At 42.1% G+C, this 27,996-nt stretch overlaps 1 protein-coding gene across 1 annotated transcript; it reads right to left on the reverse strand.

Annotated features, from left to right (window-relative positions):
- Positions 1-264: 264 nt before the first annotated feature.
- Positions 265-27,996, reverse strand: LOC115105631 (ATP-dependent 6-phosphofructokinase, muscle type-like). The gene is made up of 21 exons (XM_029627864.2): positions 27,802-27,996; positions 20,277-20,350; positions 19,877-19,954; positions 18,750-18,939; positions 17,277-17,442; positions 17,026-17,179; positions 16,394-16,489; positions 16,050-16,142; positions 15,591-15,716; positions 15,427-15,491; positions 15,256-15,319; positions 14,732-14,878; positions 14,364-14,434; positions 12,616-12,703; positions 12,176-12,328; positions 7,961-8,125; positions 5,892-5,953; positions 2,501-2,612; positions 1,735-1,834; positions 1,065-1,170; positions 265-721 (listed from the first exon to the last, which is right to left on the reverse strand). The coding sequence occupies exons 1-21, from the start codon at positions 27,881-27,883 to the stop codon at positions 535-537; spliced, it is 2,379 nt and encodes a 792-aa protein (XP_029483724.1). The 5' UTR covers positions 27,884-27,996; the 3' UTR covers positions 265-534.

Genomic DNA, 27,996 nt, shown 5'->3' on the forward strand with positions numbered 1-27,996 from the left:
TTGACAAGTTTGGGTGAGATGTGAGAACACATGCAACTTTGGGTGCGTCCCTCCTTTGCATATCATCACGTTTAGCTTCTGAATGCTGAGTGAGTTCTCTATTTTGCAAGACGGCCACAAGCCAATTCTCCCCTTAAAACATTGAACCTATTTTTTAAGATGATGTTATGATTCTAATGTTATTATATTGCACTTTTGTTTTATTGGAGAGGAAAAGCATTAAAATACTGTAAACCATGGAAAAATAAATCACAAGAGTCAAAATAGTAACAAGTGTTTAATTCTTGAAGAAAGGCAAAACTGGCTCCCAGAGCAGGGAAGCCCACTGAGTTAACTGATTAAGACGTGAAGAAAGAGTACGTGAGGAAAAATGGTTGAGAAGACCAAGGAGATCAGAAAGGAAACAACGGGCACAAAATAATGTAACTCTGGTTCAGATGATTCATTAATCCAGAAACATAAATGTAAAACACACATAAATGTAATAAAAATAAATGACTCTTCTTCCTCTTCCTCTTCCTCCTCATCTTCCCCCTATTCTTCTTCCTCCTCTACCTCCTCCTTGTGCTTCTTCATCAGTGGTGCGGGCATCGACACCCTCTCCTTGATCACATGTTCCATGTGGGCATGCTCAGATGTGTCCAGGCTGATATTGTATTTAGCCAAGATCTTCATGATGGGCCTCAGCTTCAGCCACCACGATGTCTTGGGGATGCGGTGCCTGGACAGGACAGCAGAGGGGGGTAAGAGGGATGTTAAAGGGACACCACCACTTTTTTTTACCTTTAATTCATTACATACCATTATGTCTACATACATAATGTGAAAACAGCGATGTAGTCAGAAAGAGAAGAGGGAATGTTCCTTTTCCAAACAGATATTAGTTGAGGATATGCACTCACAATATCCACTTGAACTGTGGATCAGTATGAACAGGGTGTTAAAGTATAACTCAATTAATGTTGAGGAGAGTGAGCAACAGTCAGCAACTGCCACTCTCATGTTTTAGCGTCATAGTGCCTTGGGTTTCTAAGAAGAAATCTCTGAGAATGAAAGGATCTTACTCGAAGTCTGTCTGTTCATTAAGCTCAGCCAACGGCTGGAAGGTCAGTGCTCTCTTCCTCATGCCCAGCACACAGGCAGAGTCTGGGGTGTTAGCGAAGATACGACCTGGAGGAGAGAGAAGGCAGGGTGACAGATGGGGTCACATGGCGTTATACTCAATGAGACAAACTAACAACTGGTATCAGCAGGTAAAAACTAGACTCTTAGAAGAAAAGGTTCTATCTAGAACCTAAAACAGTTATTTGGCTGTCCCCATAATAGAACCCTTTGAAGAACCCTTTTTGGTTCCAGGTAGAACTCTTTTTAGTTCCAGGTAGAACTATTTTAGGTTCCATGTAGAACCTTCTGTGAAAAGGGTTTTTACATGGAACCAAAAAGGGTTCTATCTAGAACCTAAAACAGTTATTCGGCAGTCCCCATTGTAGAACCCTTTGAATAACCCTTTTTAGGTTCCAGGTAGAACCCTTTTCACAGAGGGTTCTATATGGAACCCCAAATATTTCAACCTGGAACCAAAAAGGGTTCTACTATGAGGACAGCCAAAGAACCCTTTTGGAACCATTTTTTTAAAGAGTGAATTCAAAACGATGTGTATTTGGGTGCAGCAATATGCCTCTCATTCCTTTATCTCAGTATTTTTAAATGGTGACACCCCACAGCCTGTCTTACCATGTCTGTACATCTCCTTGAGTTTCTCTGTGAGCCACAGAACAGCCTTGGAGCCCATCTTTGTACCAAAGTTCCTGTCGAAAGGTGTCGGGGTTCCGCCCTGGCGAGAGGGAATAGGACAAAGGTGGGGGGAGGGGGGAGGGAGAGTTAGAGAGGGAGAGGGGAGTTAGAGGGGGAGAGTGGAGGACAGGGGAGTAGAGAGTTAGAGGGGGAGAGGGGAGAGTGGATTACAGGGGAGGGAGGGAGAGTTAGAGGGGTGAGAGGGGAGTGTGGAGTACAGGGAGGGGAGAGTTATAGGGGAGAGGGGTGAGTGGAGGACAAGGGGGAGAGTTAGAGGGGAGAGGGGAGAGTGGAGGACAGGGGAGGGGAGAGTCAGAAGGGGAGAGGGGAGAGTTAGAGGGGGAGATGGGAGGACAGGGGAGGGGAGAGTCAGAGGGGGAAAGGGGAGATTTAGAGGGGGAGAGTGGATGACAAGGGGGAGAGAGGGAGAGGGGAGAGTAGAGGACAGGGGAGGGGAGAGTTGAGGTTGGATTACTCAACTAAAGTTTATGTACTTCATGTTCTGGTTAAGTTTTATAAGTAATAAGGGAAAATTGGAATTTCAGATTACTTTCTCAATTGAATTACTTGAAATGCAATTAACCCCAACTAGGAGCACTCTTGTAATTAATTGAAACTTAGAGCACTTCTTTGAACACAGCCCTGGTCAAAGGTAGTGCACTATAAAGGGAATAGGGTGCCATTTGTGAGCAGACTGTTAGCTGACCTGTTGCATGTGTCCCAGGATGTTCTTGCGGCAGTCGAAGACACCTTTGCCCTCCTCAGAATAGAGGGCGAAGATGAAGTCTGTAGTGTAGTTGGCATTGCATTTCTCATTCCTGAGACAGAGGAAAACATGAATATACTGTATATTTACAGTTGAATTGGCATGGCATTGCAGTTCTCATCCCTAAGACAGTCGAAAGGAGTACAGATGAGATCAAAACATGAATATACTGTATATTTACAGTTGAATTGTCATGGCATTGCAGTTCTCATTCCTGACCACAAACAGGATACAGAGCACGAGCACTGACTTTGCTGATAGCTGCTTTATGGAGGAATTGTTTGCTTACTATAACCAGGTTTCCATCTACGCATTAAAGGGGTTTAAAACTATCCTGCTAAGGACTCCTGCTAAGGATACACATGACAATCCTCGATGAAAGATGGCTATGGAGGCGGGGCTGACGCTCAAGGGTTTTCTCGTTTGGGCAAAGAGATGGTGGGATTGTTTTGAGTAGGTAAAATGTATTATGTGTGAAATAGGGGTGGAAATGCCTTAATGAGCAAATATTCATATAATAACCATGATACTGATGTAAACTTGGGGTCACTGATATACAGTTAAAGTCGTAAATTTACATACACTTAGGTTGGAGTCATTAAAACTTGTTTTTCAACCACTCCACAAATTTCTTGTTAACAAACTATAGTTTTGGCAAGTCAGATAGGACATCTACTTTGTGCATGACAAAATGAAATTTTCCAACAATTGTTTACAGAAAGAGTAATTCACTTATAATTCACTGTATCACAATTCCATTGGGTCAGAAGTTTACATGCACTAAGTTGACTGTGCCTTTAAACAGCTTGGAAAATTCCAGAAAATTACGTCATGGCTTTAGAAGCATCTGATAGGCTAATTGACATAATTTGAGTCAATTGGAGGTGTAACTCTGAATGTATTTCAAGGTCTACCTTCAAACTCAGTACCTCTGTTTGACATCATGGAAAAATCAAAAGAAATCAGCCAAGACCTCAGAAAAAAATTGTAGACCTCCACAAGTCTGGTTCATCCTTTGGAGCAATTTCCAAATGCCTAAAGGTACCACGTTCATCTGTACAAACAATAGTATGCAAGTATAAACACCATGGGACCACGCAGCCATCATGCCACTCAGGAAGATGATGCATTCTGTCTCCTAGAGATGAACGTACTTTGGTGCGACAAGTGTAAATCAATCCCAGAACAACAGCAAAGGACCTTGGGAAGATGCTAGAGGAAACAGGTACAAAAGTATCTATATCCACAGTAAAACGAGTCCTATATCGACATAACCTGAAATGCTGCCTAGCAAGGAAGAAGCCACTGCTCCAAAACTGCCATAAAAAAGCCAGACTACAGTTTGCATCTGCACATGGGGACAAAGTTCGTACTTTTGGAGAAATGTCCTCTGGTCTGATGAAACAAAAATACAACTGTTTACCAATAATGACTATCGTTATGTTTGGAAGAAAAAGGGGGAGGCTTGCAAGCCGAAGAACACCATCCCAACCGTGAAGCACGGGCGTGGCAGCATCATGTTGTGGGGGTGCTTTGCTGCAGGAGGGACTGGTGCACTTCACAAGATAGATGGCATCATGAGGGAGGACAATTATGTGGATATATTGAAGCAACATCTCATGACATCAGTCAGGAACTTAAAGCTTGGTCGCAAATGGGTCTTCCAAATGGACAATGACCCCAAGCATACTTCCAAAGTTGTGGCAAAATGGCTTAAGGACAACAAAGTCAAGGTATTGGAGTGGCCATCACAAAGCCCTGACCTCATTCCCATGGAAAATTTGTGGGCAGAACTGAAAAAGTGTGTGCGAGCAAGGAGGCCTACAAACCTGACTCAGTTACACCAGCTCTGTCAGGAGGCCTACAAACCTGACTCAGTTACACCAGCTCTGTCAGGAGGCCTACAAACCTTACTCAGTTACACCAGCTCTGTCAGGAGGCCTACAAACCTGACTCAGTTACACCAGCTCTGTCAGGAGGCCTACAAACCTGACTCAGTTACACCAGCTCTGTCAGGAGGCCTACAAACCTGACTCAGTTACACCAGCTCTGTCAGGAGGCCTACAAACCTGACTCAGTTACACCAGCTCTGTCAGGAGGCCTACTAACCTGACTCAGTTACACCAGCTCTGTCAGGAGGCCTACTAACCTGACTCAGTTACACCAGCTCTGTCAGGAGGCCTACTAACCTGACTCAGTTACACCAGCTCTGTCAGGAGGAATGGGCCAAAATTTACCCAACGTATTGTGGGAAGCTTGTGGAAAGCTACCCGAAACGTTTGACCCAAGTTAAACAATTTAAAGGCAACGCTACCAAATGGTAAATTAGTGTATGTAAACTTCTGACCCACTGGGAATGTGATAAAATAAATAAAACCTGAAATAAATTTCACATTAAAAAAAGGGGTGATCCTAACTGACCTAAGACAGGGAATTTTTATTAGGATTAAATGTCAGGAATTGTGAAAAACTGAGTTTAAATGTATTTGGCTAAGGTGTATGTAAACCTCTGACTTCAACTGTATTGTGTGGTCCTCCCACTATGATTGGGGAAAGCATACAGTTTATTAGTCTACAGATTAAATAAATTGTGGTGAACTTCACAGGGTGGTGAAAGTGCACGTGATGAACTTCACAGGGTGGTGAAAGTGCACGTGATGAACTTCACAGGGTGGTGAAAGTGCACGTGATGAACTTCACAGGGTGGTGAAAGTGCACGTGATGAACTTCACAGGCTGGTGAAAGTGCACGTGATGAACTTCACAGGGTGGTGAAAGTGCACGTGATGAACTTCACAGGGTGGTGAAAGTGCACGTGATGAATTTCACAGGGTGGTGAAAGTGCACGTGATGAACTTCACAGGGTGGTGAAAGTGCACGTGATGAGCTTGATGGTCCTTTCCAATAAATACATCATATTCTGGTGTCATGATGCTGCCGTTTGACAAACAAAATGAATCTAGCTCTTATGCCTAATAATCTCATCATGTACAGTAGGCTAGCCTGTATTTGCGGGCTGTTGGCTAGAGCGCAATTGCAACCAGAGAGGGCACATTTGCTATATAACACAACCGTTTTTGTGACAGCAATTTGTAGAGTTGAAAATACAATGGAAACCCATTTAACTTTTTATGGGCCCACTAAGGAAATCACTCTGGATAAGAGCATCTGTTAAATGCCAAAAATGTAACATGAGGGTGGGAGGGAGAGAGTTTTGGAAAAGAACAAGTATGGCAGATTGAGATCTAGATGAATGAATGAATGAATAAAAAGATAAATAAATGAATAAATTACTGAATAAATAAATTAATGAATGCTTGAATGAAACCCACCTGAGAATCAAACCTCTCTTCACGTCTGTCTTCATCTTCTGCACGAGATGCTCTACGTTCATCTGTAAACCGGAGCCAGTCAGTCACATTCATATCATGTATACTTTTATATAGAGGAATCCTATAAACATTTATATAATGTATACTTAGTCCCCTCCTGTTCTCCCTGCTCGCCCACGACTGTGTGGCCAAGAACGACTCCAACACCATCATTAAGTTTGCTGACGACACTACGGTGGTACCGTAGGCCTGATCACTGACAACGATAAGACAGCCTATTGGGAGGAGGTCAGGACCTGGCAGTGTGGTGGGAGGACAACAACCTCTCCCTCAACGTGAGCAAGACAAAGAAGATGATCGTGGACAACAGGAAAAGGAGGGTCGAACGTACCCCCACACATTGACTCAGTGCCGGTACCCCTTATATATAGCCTCATTATAGTTATTTTATTGTGTTACTTTTCATTTAACGTAAAAAAATTACTTTAGTTTATTTAGTAAATATTTTCTTAACTTTATTTTCTTAAAACTGCATTGTTGGTTAAGGGCTTGTAAGTAAGCATTTCACGGTAAGGTCTACTACACCTGTTGTATTCGGCGCATGTCACAAATATTATTTTATTTTATTTTGATTGATTTTATATAGATGTATCGTCAATAATTATATATCATATATAGGAAAAGTGTTGGTTTAACAGACACAGATTAAGCCTTGTCCTGGACTAGAAATCATGTTCAATGAAGATTTACAGTGCTCACATTTTTAAAAACTTTTATTTAACTAGGCAAGTCAGTTAAGAACAAATTCTTATTTTCAATGACAGCCTAGGAACAGTGGGTTAACTGCCTTGTTCAGGGGCAGAACGACAGATTTTTACCTTGTCAGCTCAGGAATTCAATCTTGCAACCTTTCAGTTACTAGTCTAACAATCTAACCACTAGGCTACCTGACGCCCCAAAAAATACTATATTTTACTATAGTAAAAGTATACTATTGTATACTATAGTACTTACTATAGAATTATATAGTAAACTGTAGTATACTGCAGAGTACTATACTACACACCAGTGGAGGCTGCTGAGGGGAGGACAGTTCATAATAATGTCAGGAACGGCACAAATGGAATGACATCAAACACATGGAAACCAATATTCAAAAAAATATGTATATATATTTTTTAAGGTGTACACACTGTAGTGTACACACTGTAGTATCCCTCGATCATTTGTAGTACTTACTATAAAATGTTGTAGTATACTGTAGAATATTATAGTAAATACGAAAGTATTATATGCGAAAATAAATTGTAGTAAATACTACAGTAACGTCCGCAAAAACACAACACTTTTTTAAACTATAGTAAATACTACAGTATTTAATTTGTATATACCCTGCAAATCCCCCTCCCCCATATAGCAATCTGTGTGAGAAACCTACATGCAAGTATAGACCATATATTGTGTTCTTAAAGGTTATAGAAAAGAGCTGAATCTCTGAACTCTCTGTTCAGACCCCAGTCCTAACTACCAACAGGTTATAGAAAAGAGCTGAATCTCTGAACTATCTGTTCAGACCCCAGTCCTAACTACCAACAGGTAATGGAAAGATGCTCTTCCAGTAGGTTTCCTGAAGGAGAAAGCCTCCACTTCTATGTCAAAGATAATAAAACAAAAACACTACAGTAACTACTAGTATAGTCTGCAAAAATACTACCGTTTTATTTTACTACAGTAATTATACTATATTTAACTGTACATACTACAGTATACTGCACTGAATACTACAGTCAAGTCCACAGAAACACTACAGTGAATAGTACACTATAGTCGTTAAAAAATATATATATATGGGATAGTCCAGGACTAAACTTAATCTGTGTCTGGGAAACTGGCCCAAAGATTTTCACCAGCTAGCATACTGTAGTGTTCTTTATGTACACGGTGTCTAAAGCTCTCAATGTCATCAGAGAGGGAGAGCGAGAGAGCGAGAGAGAGAGAGAGAGAGAGAGAGAGAGAGAGAGAGAGAGAGAGAGAGAGAGAAAAGAGAGAGAGAGTATCCATCATCTCACCTCGAGGTCCCTGATTCCAAACTTGTCCTCATAGATGTAAGCAGCATCCGCCCCTGCAGCCAGACCTGCCATGGTAGCCAGGTAACCACAGTACCCTCCCATGGTCTCAATGATGAACACACGACGCTTGGTGCCTGCTGCTGACTGCTTGATCCTGTCACAGGTCTGTTATAGGGGAATCAGGAATCAAGAGAGGGGGAGAGAGGGAAGAAGCAAAAGTGAGCGTAGCGAGGATAGGGGCATAGTGATGATTAATTTGATGACAGTTTAAGCACATATTAAACTGCTTCAGTTGAAGACAGACATTACATACATTTTAAGCAGGTCTCACAGGTGTTACAGAATGTGGTAGTTATGGTTTGGACTGTGGCATTGAGTTGGTTGATGTGATGTGTGACTCACATCATAGGAAAATGTTTTGTAATGGAGAATTTAACATTTGTTTTCTTACGGGACAAGCTCAGGTACAGCATCTCACAGTTTCAAAACATTTTCTCCCTACTAAACACAAACCAGATGTTGGTGATGTAATGGGGATGGTGTTGATGTATTATAGTACTGACCTAGGTGATGGTGTTGGTGTATTACAGTACTGACCTAGGTGATGGTGTTGATGTATTACAGTACTGACCTAGGTGATGGTGTTGATGTATTACAGTACTGACCTAGGTGATGGTGTTGAAGTATTACAGTACTGACCTAGGTGATGGTGTTGGTGTATTACAGTACTGACCTAGGTGTTGGTGTATTACAGTACTGACCTAGGTGATGGTGTTGGTGTATTACAGTACTGACCTAGGTGTTGGTGTATTACAGTACTGACCTAGGTGATGGTGTATTACAGTACTGACCTAGGTGATGGTGTATTACAGTACTGACCTAGGTGTTGGTGTATTACAGTACTGACCTAGGTGATGGTGTATTACAGTACTGACCTAGGTGATGGTGTTGGTGTATTACAGTACTGACCTAGGTGATGGTGTTGATGTATTACGGTACTCACCGAGGTGATGGTGTTGTTGTATTACGGTACTGACCTAGGTGATGGTGTTGATGTATTACGGTACTGACCTAGGTGATGGTGTTGATGTATTACGGTACTGACCTAGGTGATGGTGTATTACAGTACTGACCTAGGTGATGGTGTTGATGTATTACGGTACTCACCGAGGTGATGGTGTTGTTGTATTACGGTACTAACCTAGGTGATGGTGTTGGTGTATTACAGTACTGACCTAGGTGATGGTGTTTATGGATTACGGTACTGACCTAGGTGATGGTGTTGATGTATTACGGTACTGACCTAGGTGATGGTGTATTACAGTACTGACCTAGGTGATGGTGTATTACAGTACTGACCTAGGTGATGGTGTATTACAGTACTGACCTAGGTGATGGTGTTGGTGTATTACAGTACTGACCTAGGTGATGGTGTTGGTGTATTACAGTACTGACCTAGGTGATGGTGTATTACGGTACTGACCTAGGTGATGGTGTTGATGTATTACGGTACTGACCTAGGTGATGGTGTATTACAGTACTGACCTAGGTGATGGTGTATTACAGTACTGACCTAGGTGATGGTGTATTACAGTACTGACCTAGGTGATGGTGTTGGTGTATTACAGTACTGACCTAGGTGATGGTGTTGGTGTATTACAGTACTGACCTAGGTGATGGTGTATTACGGTACTGACCTAGGTGATGGTGTTAATGTATTACGGTACTGACCTAGGTGATGGTGTATTACAGTACTGACCTAGGTGATGGTGTATTACAGTACTGACCTATGTGAGAGTGTTGATGTATTACGGTACTGACCTAGGTGATGGTGTATTACAGTACTGACCTAGGTGATGGTGTTGATGTTTTACAGTACTGACCTAGGTGATGATGTTTTACAGTACTGACCTAGGTGATGGTGTATTACGGTACTGACCTAGGTGATGGTGTTGATGTATTACGGTACTGACCTAGGTGATGGTGTTGATGTATTACGGTACTGACCTAAGTGATGGTGTATTACGGTACTGACCTAGGTGATGGTGTATTACAGTACTGACCGAGGTGATGGTGTATTACGGTACTGACCTAGGTGATGGTGTATTACAGTACTGACCTAGGTGATGGTGTATTACAGTACTGACCTAGGTGATGGTGTTGGTGTATTACAGTACTGACCTAGGTGTTGGTGTATTACAGTACTGACCTAGGTGATGGTGTTGGTGTATTACAGTACTGACCTAGGTGTTGGTGTATTACAGTACTGACCTAGGTGATGGTGTATTACAGTACTGACCTAGGTGATGGTGTATTACAGTACTGACCTAGGTGTTGGTGTATTACAGTACTGACCTAGGTGATGGTGTTGGTGTATTACAGTACTGACCTAGGTGATGGTGTTGATGTATTACGGTACTCACCGAGGTGATGGTGTTGTTGTATTACGGTACTGACCTAGGTGATGGTGTTGATGTATTACGGTACTGACCTAGGTGATGGTGTTGATGTATTACGGTACTGACCTAGGTGATGGTGTATTACAGTACTGACCTAGGTGATGGTGTTGGTGTATTACAGTACTGACCTAGGTGATGGTGTTGGTGTATTACAGTACTGACCTAGGTGATGGTGTATTACGGTACTGACCTAGGTGATGGTGTTGATGTATTACGGTACTGACCTAGGTGATGGTGTATTACAGTACTGACCTAGGTGATGGTGTATTACAGTACTGACCTAGGTGATGGTGTATTACAGTACTGACCTAGGTGATGGTGTATTACAGTACTGACCTAGGTGATGGTGTTGGTGTATTACAGTACTGACCTAGGTGTTGGTGTATTACAGTACTGACCTAGGTGATGGTGTTGGTGTATTACAGTACTGACCTAGGTGTTGGTGTATTACAGTACTGACCTAGGTGATGGTGTATTACAGTACTGACCTAGGTGATGGTGTATTACAGTACTGACCTAGGTGTTGGTGTATTACAGTACTGACCTAGGTGATGGTGTATTACAGTACTGACCTAGGTGATGGTGTTGGTGTATTACAGTACTGACCTAGGTGATGGTGTTGATGTATTACGGTACTCACCGAGGTGATGGTGTTGTTGTATTACGGTACTGACCTAGGTGATGGTGTTGATGTATTACGGTACTGACCTAGGTGATGGTGTTGATGTATTACGGTACTGACCTAGGTGATGGTGTATTACAGTACTGACCTAGGTGATGGTGTTGATGTATTACGGTACTCACCGAGGTGATGGTGTTGTTGTATTACGGTACTAACCTAGGTGATGGTGTTGGTGTATTACAGTACTGACCTAGGTGATGGTGTTTATGGATTACGGTACTGACCTAGGTGATGGTGTTGATGTATTATGGTACTGACCTAGGTGATGGTGTATTACAGTACTGACCTAGGTGATGGTGTATTACAGTACTGACCTAGGTGATGGTGTATTACAGTACTGACCTAGGTGATGGTGTTGGTGTATTACAGTACTGACCTAGGTGATGGTGTTGGTGTATTACAGTACTGACCTAGGTGATGGTGTATTACGGTACTGACCTAGGTGATGGTGTTGATGTATTACGGTACTGACCTAGGTGATGGTGTATTACAGTACTGACCTAGGTGATGGTGTATTACAGTACTGACCTAGGTGATGGTGTATTACAGTACTGACCTAGGTGATGGTGTTGGTGTATTACAGTACTGACCTAGGTGATGGTGTTGGTGTATTACAGTACTGACCTAGGTGATGGTGTATTACGGTACTGACCTAGGTGATGGTGTTAATGTATTACGGTACTGACCTAGGTGATGGTGTATTACAGTACTGACCTAGGTGATGGTGTATTACAGTACTGACCTATGTGAGAGTGTTGATGTATTACGGTACTGACCTAGGTGATGGTGTATTACAGTACTGACCTAGGTGATGGTGTTGATGTTTTACAGTACTGACCTAGGTGATGATGTTTTACAGTACTGACCTAGGTGATGGTGTATTACGGTACTGACCTAGGTGATGGTGTTGATGTATTACGGTACTGACCTAAGTGATGGTGTATTACGGTACTGACCTAGGTGATGGTGTATTACGGTACTGACCTAGGTGATGGTGTATTACAGTACTGACCTAGGTGATGGTGTATTACAGTACTGACCTATGTGAGGGTGTTGATGTATTACGGTACTCACCGAGGTGATGGTGTTGAGGGCGGTGTCAGCTCCGATGCTGAAGTCGGAGCCGGGTACGTTGTTGGAGACAGTGGCGGGGATGACCACCATGGGAATGCACAGCTCCTCATACTTCTCCCTGGCTGTCACCAGCTCCAGACCACCCATAAACGCCTGGGGAGGGGACAGGAGGAGAGGGGAGAGACTAGACCTGATGTTTACGAAGCATGTGACAAATACAATTTGATTTGATTTGATTTTGAGAGATAGGTGAAAGGAGGGGAAGTGCAGCAGTGGGAGACTGAGGTACCGGGACTACTTGTCTTTTGTGGTTTTGTGGTTATACATTACATTGACACCTTAGTCATTTATCAATTTCAATTTAATGTTCTGAAGTAGGTAAGACAACCACATATCAAAAAGAAGACATGCATGTGATGGGGTAGTCTTAGGACTCTTACCTCAAACCCTCCAATTATTACCAGAGAGTGGATATTGAATTTAGCAATAGTCAAGCTGATTTCCTCAATGTACTTAGAAGGCAGGACTCTTCAAATGAAGAAGCAGACAGCAGTTATTGTGTGAAACATCAGTGATATACAGTACTCACAAGCAGGGGAAAGGTTTATCTTTTTGAATCTCTGCTCAAAAAATATTTGTACATTTTTTACATAAACCCTGGATTGCTGATAATATGTATTGGCCAATGAGAGGCTTTGAAGCCAACAGTCGGTCATATTGACACTCCCAAGTAGGAGCAGTCCTCCATAGGAATGAATGGGATTCTACAGTATAGAGAGAAATAGTAATGGCGTCTTTTGGTAGGCACTAACTCCGACACGGTTCGTTGGACAAAGCCTATGAGAAAATTGAATGCAGTTTTTGGATAAACGGCGAAAAATAAGGTCTGTGGAAAACACAGGCTTAGGAGATTTCAAATATTTTGTTCAATGAGATAATCTTTTATCAGCTAACGTCACTTTTTGGGAATTTTGGGGAATTTACACTACCAGTAAAAAGTTTTAGAACACCTACTCATTCAATGGTTTTTATTTATTTTTTACTATTTTCTATTTTTATATAGAGGAAATTTCCACGACATACTGCACTTGAAGAAACTTTCAACGTTTTTGACATTTTCCGGATTGACTGACCTTCATGTCTTAAAGTAATGATGGACTGTCGTTTCTCTTTGCTTATTTGAGCTCTTCTTGCCATAATATGGACTTGGTCTTTTACCAAATAGGGCTATCTTCTGTATACCACCCCTACCTTGTCACAACACAACTGATTGACTCAAACACATTAAGACTGAAAAAAATCCACAAATGTACTTTTAAGAAGGCACAACTGTTAATTCAAATGCATTCCAGGTGACCACCTCATGAAGCTGGTTGAGAAAATGCTGTGCAAAGCTGTCATCAAGGCAAAGGGTGGCTATTTGAAGAATCTCAAATATAAAATATATTTAGATTTGTTTAACACTTTTTTGGTTCCTACATGATTCCATATGTGTTATTTCATAGTTTTGATGTCTTCACTATTATTCTACAATGTAGAAAACAATACAAATAAAGAAACCCCTTGATTGAGTAGATGTTCTAAAACTTTTTACTGGTAGTGTACATAGTAATGAACAACACATACATCACATAAAGGCATCATAAAGGTCATGTTAACTGACTGCTATTATCTCATAGAGCAAAACGTATAAGATCTCCTAAGCCTGTTTTAACCTCAGACCTTATTTTCAAAAACATTTTTTTTCCACATTCAATTTTGCCATTAGGATGTCTGAACAAATCAGAGGTAACTTATTTATGTGTTTTAGGACTACAAGCTGGCTAGCTCTATTTCAATTAAATGTTTCAAGGACAAAATGTTTTTTTTTGTTGCAGTGGGGACAGTAACATTAGTACTTTCAAAATATTATACTATAAGGAAAATGTTTTTATATATTTTTTCATTTTTATTTGTATGTTTAGCTCACATAAAATAATTTAAAAGTATGCATTAAGGTGTCTGTAATAGAATAAACATGGTAAAAACAAGTAGAGATATACTTTTTTACTATGGTAGGGGATGCCAAGATGGAGGCGCAGTGGCTTCAAAACAAGACACCTGTCAGTCATCTAGTGTATATATAAATCATTGGTTCCACCCCAGTTGACAATACAAACTGAGTTGAAAAAGAGATATGATGTAATACCTCTTGGTGCCCAACTCAGAGCCTCCCTTCCCAGTCCAGCCTGACACTCCTGTCCAGGTGATGGGCACGATCTGGTCAAGGGGTAAAGATCAGTGGTCAGAGGTTTCAAGCTTCACTGGACAATAATTATTGTACCAGGCCTTGTTCTATCTTTAGATTATAGATGGCCTGGTTCTGTAAACAACAAAGCATCCGAGCCTTATATACCATTATGTATAGGATTAAATGGACAAAAGGGACCTGATCCTAGATCAGCACTCCTACTCTGAGATGATTTATGAGTACAGGCCCTGATCAATAGAGGAGTTTAGGCTGAGACGAATGGGCTCTGCGTAGAGTGCAGTGCATAGTTAGTAATGTGTACGTACATTTCCGTGAGCGAGACCCTCAAACCCGTCATGAACGGCCAGCATATTGTGTCCCTGAATGATTCCAATCCTCACTGCAGAACGCACGGCAGCATTCATACCAGCACAGGGGGCACCGACGTTAACTATGGCCACATTAATGTTGCTCTGAAAGGGAGAGGTGGAGAGAAGAGGAGAGGTGGAGAGAAGAGGTGAGGTGGAGAGAAGAGGAGAGGAAAGGTGGAGAGAAGAGGAAAAAAGTTGTGGATAAGAGGAGGAGAGAAGGGGAGAGGAGAGGATATGTGGAGAGAGGGGGAGAGGTGAGAAGAGGCGAGAAGAGGTGGAGAGAATGGGAGAGGAGAGAAGGTGAGAGGAGAGGTGGAGGTGGAGAGGAGAGGAGAGGAGAGGAGAGGAGAGGAGAGGAGAGGAGAGGAGAGGAGAGGAGAGGAGAGGAGAGAATGGTGACATATTGATCTGTTAGTGCTCTAGTTTTGTAACTAATTTAATGCAACTCCTGTGTTAATTGTGTAGGTGTTGTCCCTTACCTTGGTATCTGGAGGGTTGATGTGGGCTAGCATCTTGTATGTGTTCCAGTTGTTTTCAAAGCTCCTGGACAGGGCCAACAAAAATAGTGATGTAACATCCCACTCGGATGTAGTAGTTTCAGTAACAGGGAAGACATTGTTAGATTGGTAAAAGTAGGCTAGTGTTCTTACTTTCCTCTGAGCTTGATAGCATCATCCCATCTATTCTCAGCCATGGCAGTAGTCACATCCTTAGTCTGAGGAGACAGAGAGAGGGGGGGGGTGCTCAGATATAGGTGAACACATTAGAATGGCACACATACAACAGTTGATGGGGCTTAGTTACTGATACTGACCACTTGGACACACTCCATGAGGGGCAGTCTGACAGCCTGGTTACCGGACAGACTGACCACACAGGCTGGGGTCTCTGGAGTGGCCTCCAACAGGGCCATCACAGCCTCCACACCCATCCTGCTGCCCTGGGGGAGAACACACACCAGGATTAGAGAGACACCACAGTCAGACACAATCACAACACACCGTCATCAGAGAGACACACACACACACCAACAGAGCCTCCACACAAATCCTGTTGCAATGGGGATTGGGAAGAACACACACACACAAACACCATTACACGCACACGCACACACAAACACATCACATTACACCATTACACAGTCAGACATGCTTTTGCTCATACGCATAGAGAGAGAGAGAGAGAGAGAGAGAGAGAGAGAGAGAGGGAGAGAGAGAGAGGGTGAAAGAGACAGGGTGAAATAGAGAAGAGAGAGAGAGAGAGAGAGACCTACCAGGATTCTGTCGAAGGCGGAGGGGGTACCGCCTCTTTGCACGTGTCCCAGGACAGTGGTACGGGTGTCAAAGCCCAAATTCTTCTCCACCAACTACAAATGTAAACACACAGAGAGCTGCTAGCAACTGACTGTTTAACCCTATTCAACCCATGGTAGACAACGCAGTAGAATATTAATGCTTTAACTCTGAGGTAATATTTGGGAAATGGGCTAAAAGTAACCTTGCCCACATAGAGTGAAATGGTTGGTGGACGAGACTACTCTAAAAGAGGTCTTAACAAACAAGCAAACAAAACCATTTGAACTGCTAGGTACAGTAATATGAGGGAGAGCTTGCTGACCTTCTTGATGTCTTCAGAGCCAATGGGTTTTCCATCTCTGCCCATAGCTCCCTCTGCCACAATGATCACATTCAGACGACATCCTCTGGCCCTTTGCTGTCAGAGACACAATACGTCAGTTTGGTGATTAGGTACCAAGGGTGGAAACAGATAACTGGAATGAAAGATTGTGGTGTAATGTGTTGTATTTAAAAAGTACTTCAATATGGAGAAGAAAATAGAAAATAAGAGGTGAAGAGGAGAAGAGTGGAGGAGAAGAAGAAGAGGAGGAGAAGAAGAGAAGAAGAAGAAGCGAAGAAGAGGAGAAGAAGAAGAGGAGAAGGGGAGAAGAAGAGGAGAAGAAGAAGAGGAGAAGAAGAAGAGGAGAAGAAGAAGATGAGGAGAAGAAGAAGAAGAGGAGAAGAAGAAGAGGAGGAGAAGAAGAGAAGAAGAAGAAGAGGAGAAGAAGAAGAGGAGGAGAAGAAGAGGATGAGAAAAAAAGAAGAAGAAGTGAAGAAGAGTAGAGAAGAAGAGGAGAGAAGAGAAGAAGAGTAGAGAAGAGGAGTAGAGAAGAGGAGAATAGGAGAAGAGAAGACGAGAAGAGAATCCTGTCCAGAAGGCTAGTGTCAGTCAGTCTGTGATTGTAAACATACATCAGCCAGTCTTCTGCACAGATGCCCCTCCCATCCCTCATCTGGGGGCATCTCTGGGATGAACACCCAGTCAGCACCGCAGGCCAGAGCAGTCACCAGAGCCAGGTAGCCACAGTGTCTACCCATCACTTCCAGGATGAAGGTCCTCTGGTGACTGAGGAGAACAACAGAGGAAACCTCTTTGTTATAAACCAGGTGCCAAAGAGACAACAGAAACCGTGTGTGACAGCGATGACCTCTCCTCTCCTCACCTCTGTGCGGTCGTGGTGATGGCATCCACCACCTCTATGATGCGGTGGAGGGCGGAGTCTGTCCCGATGGTCATGTCTGTGCCACAGAAGTCATTGTCGATAGAACCCACCATGCCTACTATGTTGAGGTGAGACGACGTCTTGGCCTCGTCATCACTGATCTTACCTGGAGACAGAGAAGTCCCACACTTCTGTCAGTTATATTCAACAGCAATTCCACGAATGTAAGGATCTGGGATCGCTCAAAATGTTTTATTGTGAAAAGAAATGACAAAGAATGCTGAAACTGCATCAGTGGTTAAGTAAATAAACCCTGTATTGGGTCTTAATAATAAAGAAGCATTTTGTACTTTCAATGAACTATCCCATTTCAATGAACTATCCCATTTCAATAAACTATCCCATTTCAATGAACTATCCCATTTCAATGAACTATCCAATCTCAATGAACTATCCAATGTCAATGAACTATCCCATTTCAATGAACTATCCCATTTCAATGAAATATCCCATTTCAATAAACTATCCCATTTCAATGAACTATCCCATTTCAATGAACTATCCCATTTCAATAAACTATCCAATTTCAATGAACTATCCAATGTCAATGAACTATCCCATTTCAATGAACTATCCCATTTCAATGAACTATCCCATTTCAATGAACTATCCCATTTCAATGAACTATCCCATTTCAATGAACTATCCCATTTCAATGAACTATCCAATCTCAATGAACTATCCCATTTCAATGAACTATCCCATTTCAATGAACTATCCAATGTCAATTAACTATCCCATTTCAATGACCTATCCCATTTCAATGACCTATCCCATTTCAATGAACTATCCCATTTCAATGACCTATCCCATTTCAATAAACTATCCCATTTCAATAAACTATCCCATTTCAATGAACTATCCCATTTCAATGACCTATCCCATTTCAATGAACTATCCCATTTCAATGACCTATCCCATTTCAATGACCTATCCAATGTCAATGAACTATCCCATTTCAATGAACTATCCCATTTCAATGACCTATCCCATTTCAATGACCTATCCCATTTCAATGAACTATCCCATTTCAATGACCTATCCCATTTCAATAAACTATCCCATTTCAATGAACTATCCCATTTCAATGAACTATCCCATTTCAATGAACTATCCCATTTCAATGAACTATCCCATTTCAATAAACTATCCCATTTCAATGAACTATCCCATTTCAATGAACTATCCCATTTCAATGAACTATCCAATCTCAATGAACTATCCAATGTCAATGAACTATCCCATTTCAATGAACTATCCCATTTCAATGACCTATCCAATCTCAATGAACTATCCCATTTCAATGAATTATCCAATTTAAATGAAGTGTTTCCATGTGGACATAGATTTTTTTGTGACCCTTCCCAGTTCTTAGGGGTTTTCCATAGTCCCCGTGGGGTTTGTCAGCCTTACCGGCTTTGACCAGGTCGACCAGCAGAGTGGACCACTCCGTCCTGAACTGGTTAGCTCCGGTTAGACTACCGTCACCCCCGATCACACACAGGTTGGTGATACCTAGCTTGACCAAGTTCAGGGCAGCCTTCATGCGGCCCTCCCTGGCTCTGAAGTCCATGCAGCGGGCACTGCCGATGACCGTGCCACCCTGGTAGAGAGAGACTCATTGAATCAGAAGAAAGACAAAGTCCCTCAGATCGGTGCAATACTGTAGAATACTATAGTAAATCCTAAAGTATTATATGTAAAAACACTACACTTTTTAAACTATAGTAAATACTACAGTATTTCATTTGTTTATACCCTGCAAATCCCCCCCCCCATATAGCAATCTGTGTCACGCATAACTGAGAAACCTAAATGGCAAGTATAGTCCATATATGGTGTTCCTACAGGTTATAGAAAAGAGCAGAAGCCCTAAACTATCTGTTCAGAACCCAGTCCTTCCTTCCTTCCTGCCCGCCCGCCCCCGCCCGCCCACCCACTACAGTATAGTTCAGTATAGTTACTACAGTATAGTTCAGTCTGCAAAACACTACATTAATTAATATAGTACTACAAGTTTTATTTTACTACAGTAATTATACTATAGTTAATTGATGGCCGAAACATCAAGGATTTTTCTGATTATGTCATTATACGCCATTCAGTGAAGCGTGTGCATCTTGCATCTCGTCTGCACCTCAACATTAGGTCGGTTTGAACACTGTGTTCTGTTACTGACAATATGTCAGGCTATTAGGAAAGAGAAGCAGCTCTGTAATTCCTCCCTGCTTTGATCTTCCCATGGCGCCTGGCCAGGTCCCGACTCTATCCAAATACTCTGTGGGCGCAGAGGTCAGTTTGTGTTACTGGAGCCGACCGCTGTTCTCTCTTAGTTACAGTAGGCATCATCGTCATCATCATCATCTATGAACACTCTTGGTTGTGAGTCTGTATCTGTCTCTAATATTCAAATAAAGCAGAACTCTTGGTTTCTTGTCATTCATTTACTGTAATACCCTCTCTAGACAGTGAGTTTATGACAGTTGTGTCCTGACTCCTGTATTGGCATCAGTGGGTGTGAGTCTGATAACAGGACTCACCAGTTGCAGCATCATGGACACACTCTCCCAGGTGGCCAGTTTGATGTTGTCTCCTCCGTCCACCAGACCCTGGTAACCCTGGAGACACACATCATCAACACGAATACAAACTATTATCTTCAACGGGGTTTCACCCACACACGAGGAACACTGCCTTCTGAAATGGGAGACAACAGCATGCTACTACAGCGACACAACTTTGCTCTCTATGTGGTTTGTGATAGAATCTATTTCTTGACGGTGAATTTCTTAAACCTTCAGTCAGATCAGGAATGAATTAATAGTAGGAGACACTATAGTATGGGTGATCAGCAATGATAGACAACACATTATCAAGTGTATAAACTTGAATCACAGAACTGTGATTGTGATTGTATTATATTCTACTGTATGTCTTTACCTCATGAACAAAGTAGACTTTGGCTCCAGTGTAGAGACCAACTCTGACTGTGGCCCTCACAGCTGCGTTCATACCTGAGAGACACAGACAGACAAACATGGGATTGTCAGGACTGCCTGAAGGCTCATATAAGTATATAACAAGTTATAAAGCCTTACACATTTCAGTAAAGTGTTGCCCTGAGGGTCAATACACTGCACAAAAAAAGAATAGCTTGTCAAAGTTTACAGTGACACACACGCACGCACGCACGCACGCACGCACACAGGCACAGGCGCACGCACGCACGCACACACACACACACACACACACACACACACACACACACACACACACACACACACACACACACACACACACACACACACACACACACACACACACACACACACACACACACACACACACACAGCTCACAATGGCAGTACAGTAGTTATGGCATAAAACAACCCTTTTCACCAATGCTAACATTTAATACTAAATCAAGTTTACAATCAAGTTTACCTTTGGATTCAGGGTTGTCATCTGTTGTGACGTGACTATCATTAATCTGATAACTGTTATTTATTTTATAAATGAACTACGTTTAATTGTTACTTGATTAAATTAATCACGTAACAATTAACTCATTAGGAATGTCACGTCCTGACCTTAGTTATCTTTGTTTTCTTTATTATTTTGGTTAGGTCAGGGTGTGACGAGGGTGGTATGTGTGTTTTTTGTCTTGTCTAGGGTTTTTGTATATCTATGGGGTTTTGGTATTGTCTAGGTAAATGTAGGTCTATGGGAGCTTGAATTGGTTCCCAATCAGAGACAGCTGTTTATCGTTGTCTCTGATTGGGGATCCTATTTAGGTTGCCATTTTCAATTTTGGTTTTGTGGGTTATTGTCTATGTGTAGTTGCCTGTCAGCACTCGTGTTATATTGCGTCACGGTCGTTTGGTTTCTTTGTTAGTTTGTTTAGTGTTTTTCCTTCATTAAAAGGAAGAATGTATGCTTATCAAGCTGCGCCTTGGTCTCATCAATATGACAAGGAATTTGGGGCACCACGGGAAAAGTTGTTTAACGAGTTACTATTTCCCGACTTAAACTCTAAAGATATACAGATACAGATATCTCTTACATAAATAACAGTCAATTATGAATGATTACCTCATCAGTCTCATTCTGAACGTCACATAATCTTTGGATCCGCAAGAACCTTAGCCCTTCTGAATATTCAGTACTGCACAAATTGATTTAATAATGTATTCATTAACTAACTAAATAATGACACAGAATAGACATACACACTTACATGAGATAAATGTCCCTAGTGGACTGACAAGGTATGACGGGGCCTCCCGGGTGGTGCAGTGGTCTAAGGCACTGCATCGTAGTGCTCGCTGTGCCACCAGAGACCCTGGATTCGAGCCCAGGCTCTGTCACAGCCGGCCGCGACCGGGAGGCCCATGGGGCGGCTCACAATTGGCCCAGCGTCGTCCGGGTTAGGGAGGGTTTGGCTGACCAGGGCGCCAGTTGTACGGTGTTTCCTCCAAAACATTGGTGCGTCTGACTTCCGGGTTGGATGTGCATTGTGTCAAGAAGCAATGCGGCTTGGTTGGGTTGTGTTTCGGGAGTTGCAGTGATGGGACAAGACTGTAACTACTACCAATTGGATACCACGAAATTGGGGTGAAAAAAGGGGGTAAAAAAAAGACAAGGTATGACAGCTTATAACACATATGGAGAGTGAGGGGTAAGTAAAGAGAGATAGAGAGAGACAAAGAGAGACAACACTTAGATTAGCACCCTAACCACCGCTCATTTGTATTGGAAATGCTATATATATTTATGCGTAGCTGTCCTTGATCATTGTTACATCTCTGTTGAACTCGACAACTCCTATGGTGAAGTTGTCGATGTCTGTAAGGCTCTGGTTTGTCCACCAGAGGTCACAATGTCCTTTGTAGAGCTTCTCTGGTAGTGGTGTGTTTAGTTATCTTCTAGTGTTGAGGTTGAGAGCTTCAGAGCTTCTCACCATTTCAACATGTTGACAAACGTCTCATGTCTTTTGATATCAATGGTTGATTATTCAGGCTTCAGCTGCCAATCACTTTACACACCAGTAGTATCCTGGCAATATACAGGTCTCACCATTTTAGCCACTGTGTAGCCACTGTGTAGCCACTGCTAGTAGTTTTAACCATTTGAAACGTTGAAAACATTTTGTAACGTTCAGCTCACGCTGTCTGTCAGGCTGGTCTGTAGAGTTTAAACCATTTCGTAATGTTCAGCTCACACTGTCCATCAGGCTGGTCTGATATGTTAATTCTGTCATTTTAAGCACTCTGGTCGGAAAGGCGGTTCCATGACGCTGACACGCTCTTCTGACTTCATTAGGGTAGGCGGTTACTGACTGGGCACAAGTTTATATGAAAAACAATTACCTCATTTAGAAGGCCAAAATCACATTGCTATCTTCACAAAAGTATTCTCATATGTAATCACATATTTTATACAACATTTAGATGTAAACTTGATAGATAATGTGTTTCCTTCCTAACTTACAGTTACTGTGTTATACCATCATTAATGACATCACAAAATAATAAACAATGTGACAGAATTATTCTTTAGACCACCCCGGACCATTCTTAACATTCCTATCTTATGAATATTGTTCACTCTCTTGGAAAAAAGGTTTTGGTGGCAAAAGTCTCTCTGTAACAAAGAGCGTTTCAGTCTCCCAATACTGCAGGGAAAGGAAGAGAAAGTTCTCTCTAAATTTACGACCCAGTGGAGAGGTGTCAAGACTGGCATAGCCCCCCCCCATCCCTCTTTTGTGGGAGAGAGAGGTTCTGGCTATCTTCAAACATTTGCCTAGCTGATGGGTCCTTTGATCCACTGTCAGGAGAGTCATGACACATGGTTAAACACATTAAAGTGACTTTTATAGCTCCAGAGTGACTTGATACCCATATGTCAATGCTTTATACACATAAATTTCATGTGTTATCAAGCATGGACATATGGGTATCAAGTCCCTTGACATTTGTGTTTTGGGTTCAGAGTGTTTTGGCTACAACATTCAAAATGGCTCCTGCACATATTTTCAGAGTGAGAATAGAGAGGGTGTCATGTCTGTAAACAGATCTGTCTGACTCTACTCTATATTCCCTCCATGCTCAGAACACTGTAAAGGCCACGGTGTGTGTGTGTGCACCCTTGCGTCTATGTGTGTTGTGGTTGCTCCATACACAAGCATGGACAGGATGGTCTCTAGTTTCAACAGAGCAGCTGTGGAAGAAAGCCTCCATAACATGACATTCCACAAAAAGGTCAGAAGGTCTAAAATTAGACCCACATTTTTTGGGGGGACATAGGATCACAAGGGGGAGACGGAGGGGAAGACAGAGGAGGAACAGGCGGGAGACAACAGTGACTCAAAGGAAAAGGTCAGGGGTCACATTAGGAATCCTGGAATTGGAATGATACAAGTCAGCAATATTAACATCAGTCATCATACTATAGACAAACTGTAATGTACACCACTGTTCAGGGACCAAGTGAAAGAAGAGAGTGGCGTAGGATATTACCAGGATATCTATTCACTGTTGTGTAAAGAGTAATTAGACATATTATTCTGCAACTCTGCTAGGGGAAGATGCAGTCTACTATATAATAATATCTTGTGGACATAGAGCATCTGAACAAATCACAGTTAACCGAGATCAAGTGTATAAAAATCTTTGTTTACATGCTAGCTGTTGACTGGGCGTGAAATCATGGCCAAGAAGTGCAGTTATTTGTATGGGATGTCAGCCTACACGTCCCAAAGTCCCATGGCTCTAAGAGTACAGGATAGCTATCATACTATACTTATCACGTTCTCCTCCCTGCCCTGCCCACCACAGTGAAGGTAAAAGCCAAAGACATCCATCTGCAACTGACACCTGGCTCCTGGGACTGAGCGACCAAGAACACAAGCCCCTCCAGCATCTGACTGGCATAGCTGATCTCAGTTGCCCTTTCAGTTTTTTGTCTGCCTTACGCATGCTTTTTGAAGCCCTTCAGACAGAATAACTCTAGCCCTAACTCTTAGTTCAACTCAGGGTGTTGAGTTTGATATAAACTCCTTTGACACTGTGTCAGTTCAACCGAGAGAGCTGGAGGTCAGTCAACATCAGAGAATAATGCTAGTGTAGGCTCGGACCTAAATGATGTGCTCTGTCACCTCCAGCCGCATGGGAAATGGCCCAAGACAATGCCTTTAGGACCAGTCAGCCCTTACCCCGTCAAGAGGCCCAAATGTAGGCCTATGTCTCTCTCTCTACAGTATCCAGAAGATGACTGTTGGAATATGTATGAGTAACCACATTTCCATCCACAGTTTTTATGCGTGTCATAACTAATACAACTGCATAAAAAATAACAACATCCGTGATGGAAACAGGACATTTCGGTAGAATTGTATAAATGCCGACAGATCATTTGTTTGTTGGACACGATGGGATCTTTTTGAACTTCACAGGGTGGGGAAAGTGCACGTGATGAATTTCACAGGGTGGTGAAAGTGCACGTGATGAATTTCACAGGGTGGTGAAAGTGCACGTGATGAATTTCACAGGGTGGTGAAAGTGCACGTGATGAACTTCACAGGGTGGTGAAAGTGCACGTGATGAATTTCACAGGGTGGTGAAAGTGCACGTGATGAACTTCACAGGGTGGTGAAAGTGCACGTGATGAACTTCACAGGGTGGTGAAAGTGCACGTGATGAGCTTGATGGTCCTTTCCAATAAATACATCATATTCTGGTGTCATGATGATAGATGCTTGGCTGCCGTTTGACAAATACAAATAATATCCCCTACCCCTAATAATGTCATAACGTAGGTAGGCTACCCGCACTGTCTCTGCCAGCTGTTGGCTAGAGTGCACGTGCCAAGACCACAGTGATCACATTAGCTTGATAACGCAATCGTTTTTGTGACAAAATCATTAGCACAGTTGAAAATGCAAAAGAAAACTCACTTAACTTGTATTATTTATTCGGTACATGGGAATTTAACCGCAAAAGTTATTTAATTAACAGCAAAATGTTTTGTACACTGAGTGTACAAAACATTATGAACACCTGCTCTTTCCATGACATAGAATGACCAGGTGAATCCAAGTGAAATGTATGATCCCTTATTGATGGCATTAGTTAAATCCACTTCAATCATTGTAAATGAAGGGGAGGAGACAGGTTAAATAAGGATTTTTAAGCCTTGAGACAATTGAGACATTTAAAAAATATATATATATTAAACTTTTATTTAACTAGGCAAGTTAGATAAGAACAGATTCTTATTTACAATGACGGCCTACACCGGCCAAACCCGGACGATGCTGGGCCAATTGTGCACCACCCTATGAGACTCCCAGATGCAGCCTGGATTCGGTCCAGGGTGTTTGTAGTGACGCCTCTAGCACTGAGATGCAGTGCCTTAGACTGCTGCGCCACTCAGGAGACATGGATTGTGTATGTGTGCCAAGACAAAATATTTAAGTGCCTTTGAACGGGGTAGGCTAGTAGGTGCCAGGTGCACTGGTTTGTGTCAAGAACTGCAACGCTGCTGGGTTTTTCATGCTCAACAGTATCCCGTGTGTATCAAGAATGGTCCACCACCCAAAGGACAGCCAACTTGACATAACTGTGGGAAACATTGGAGTCAACATGGGCCAGCATCCCTGTGGAACGCTTTTGACACCTTGTAGAGTCCATGCCCCGACGAATTGAGACTGTTCAGAGGGGAAAAGGGGGTGCAACTCAATATTAAGAAGGTGTCCCTAATGTTTTGTACACTCAGGTGCTGGGTTAGTAAAGTTGACATACTAACAGGTGCTGGGTTAGTAAAGTTTACATAATAACAGGTGCTGGGTTAGTAAAGTTGACATAATAACAGGTGATGGGTTAGTCAAGTTGACATACTAACAGGTGCTGGGTTAGTAAAGTTGACATACTAACAGGTGCTGGGTTAGTAAAGTTGACATAATAACAGGTGCTGGGTTAGTAAAGTTGACATAATAACAGGTGCTGGGTTCATAAAGTTGACATACTAACAGGTGCTGGGTTAGTAAAGTTGACATACTAACAGGTGCTGGGTTAGTAAAGTTGACATACTAACAGGTGCTGGGTTAGTAAAGTTGACATAATAACAGGTGCTGGGTTAGTAAAGTTGACATAATAACAGGTGATGGGTTCATAAAGTTGACATAATAACAGGTGATGGGTTAGTAAAGTTGACATAATAACAGGTGATGGGTTAGTAAAGTTGACATAATAACAGGTGATGGGTTCATAAAGTTGACATAATAACAGGTGATGGGTTAGTAAAGTTGACATAATAACAGGTGCTGGGTTCATAAAGTTGACATAATAACAGGTGATGGGTTAGTAAAGTTGACATAATAACAGGTGATGGGTTAGTAAAGTTGACATAATAACAGGTGATGGGTTAGTAAAGTTGACATAATAACAGGTGCTGGGTTAGTAAAGTTGACATAATAACAGGTGCTGGGTTAGTAAAGTTGACATAATAACAGGTGCTGGGTTAGTAAAGTTGACATAATAACAGGTGCTGGGTTAGTAAAGTTGACATAATAACAGGTGATGGGTTTGTAAAGTTGACATAATAACAGGTGATGGGTTAGTAAAGTTGACATAATAACAGGTGATGGGTTAGTAAAGTTGACATAATAACAGGTGCTGGGTTAGTAAAGTTGACATAATAACAGGTGATGGGTTAGTAAAGTTGACATAATAACAGGTGATGGGTTAGTAAAGTTGACATAATAACAGGTGCTGGGTTAGTAAAGTTGACATAATAACAGGTGATGGGTTAGTAAAGTTGACATAATAACAGGTGCTGGGTTAGTAAAGTTGACATAATAACAGGTGATGGGTTAGTAAAGTTGACATAATAACAGGTGATGGGTTAGTAAAGTTGACATAATAACAGGTGCTGGGTTCATAAAGTTGACATACTAACAGGTGCTGGGTTAGTAAAGTTGACATAATAACAGGTGATGGGTTAGTAAAGTTGACATAATAACAGGTGATGGGTTAGTAAAGTTGACATACTAACAGGTGCTGGGTTAGTAAAGTTGACATAATAACAGGTGATGGGTTAGTAAAGTTGACATACTAACAGGTGCTGGGTTAGTAAAGTTGACATACTAACAGGTGCTGGGTTAGTAAAGTTGACATACTAACAGGTGCTGGGTTAGTAAAGTTGACATACTAACAGGTGCTGGGTTAGTAAAGTTGACATAATAACAGGGGCTGGGTTAGTAAAGTTGACATAATAACAGGTGCTGGGTTAGTAAAGTTGACATAATAAAGAACAGACTGTATATGCTCCCAATCACCATCTAATACTTCTAATACTGAAGCACACGTACACACACACACAAATATGTGTACAGACGCACACAGTCACACACACACAAACAAACCCACACTGTCTCTCTGATGACACACACACATACACTTCTTACCTTGGGCATCACCTCCTGAGGTCAGCACGGCGACAGACCGGCCGATACCCATCTTGGTTGGATCCATGCTTGTATGTGACATGGTGTCTACAGGGCTCAACTCCAACCAGGTGGTGGCACTAAGGAAGGAAAGGAGACGGCTATGGCTGATACTCTCCTATGGCTGATACTCTCCTATGGCTGATACCCTGCAAC

The sequence above is a fragment of the Oncorhynchus nerka genome, linkage group LG7, assembly GCF_034236695.1.
Source record: "Oncorhynchus nerka isolate Pitt River linkage group LG7, Oner_Uvic_2.0, whole genome shotgun sequence".
Taxonomy (NCBI): Eukaryota; Metazoa; Chordata; class Actinopteri; order Salmoniformes; family Salmonidae; genus Oncorhynchus; species Oncorhynchus nerka.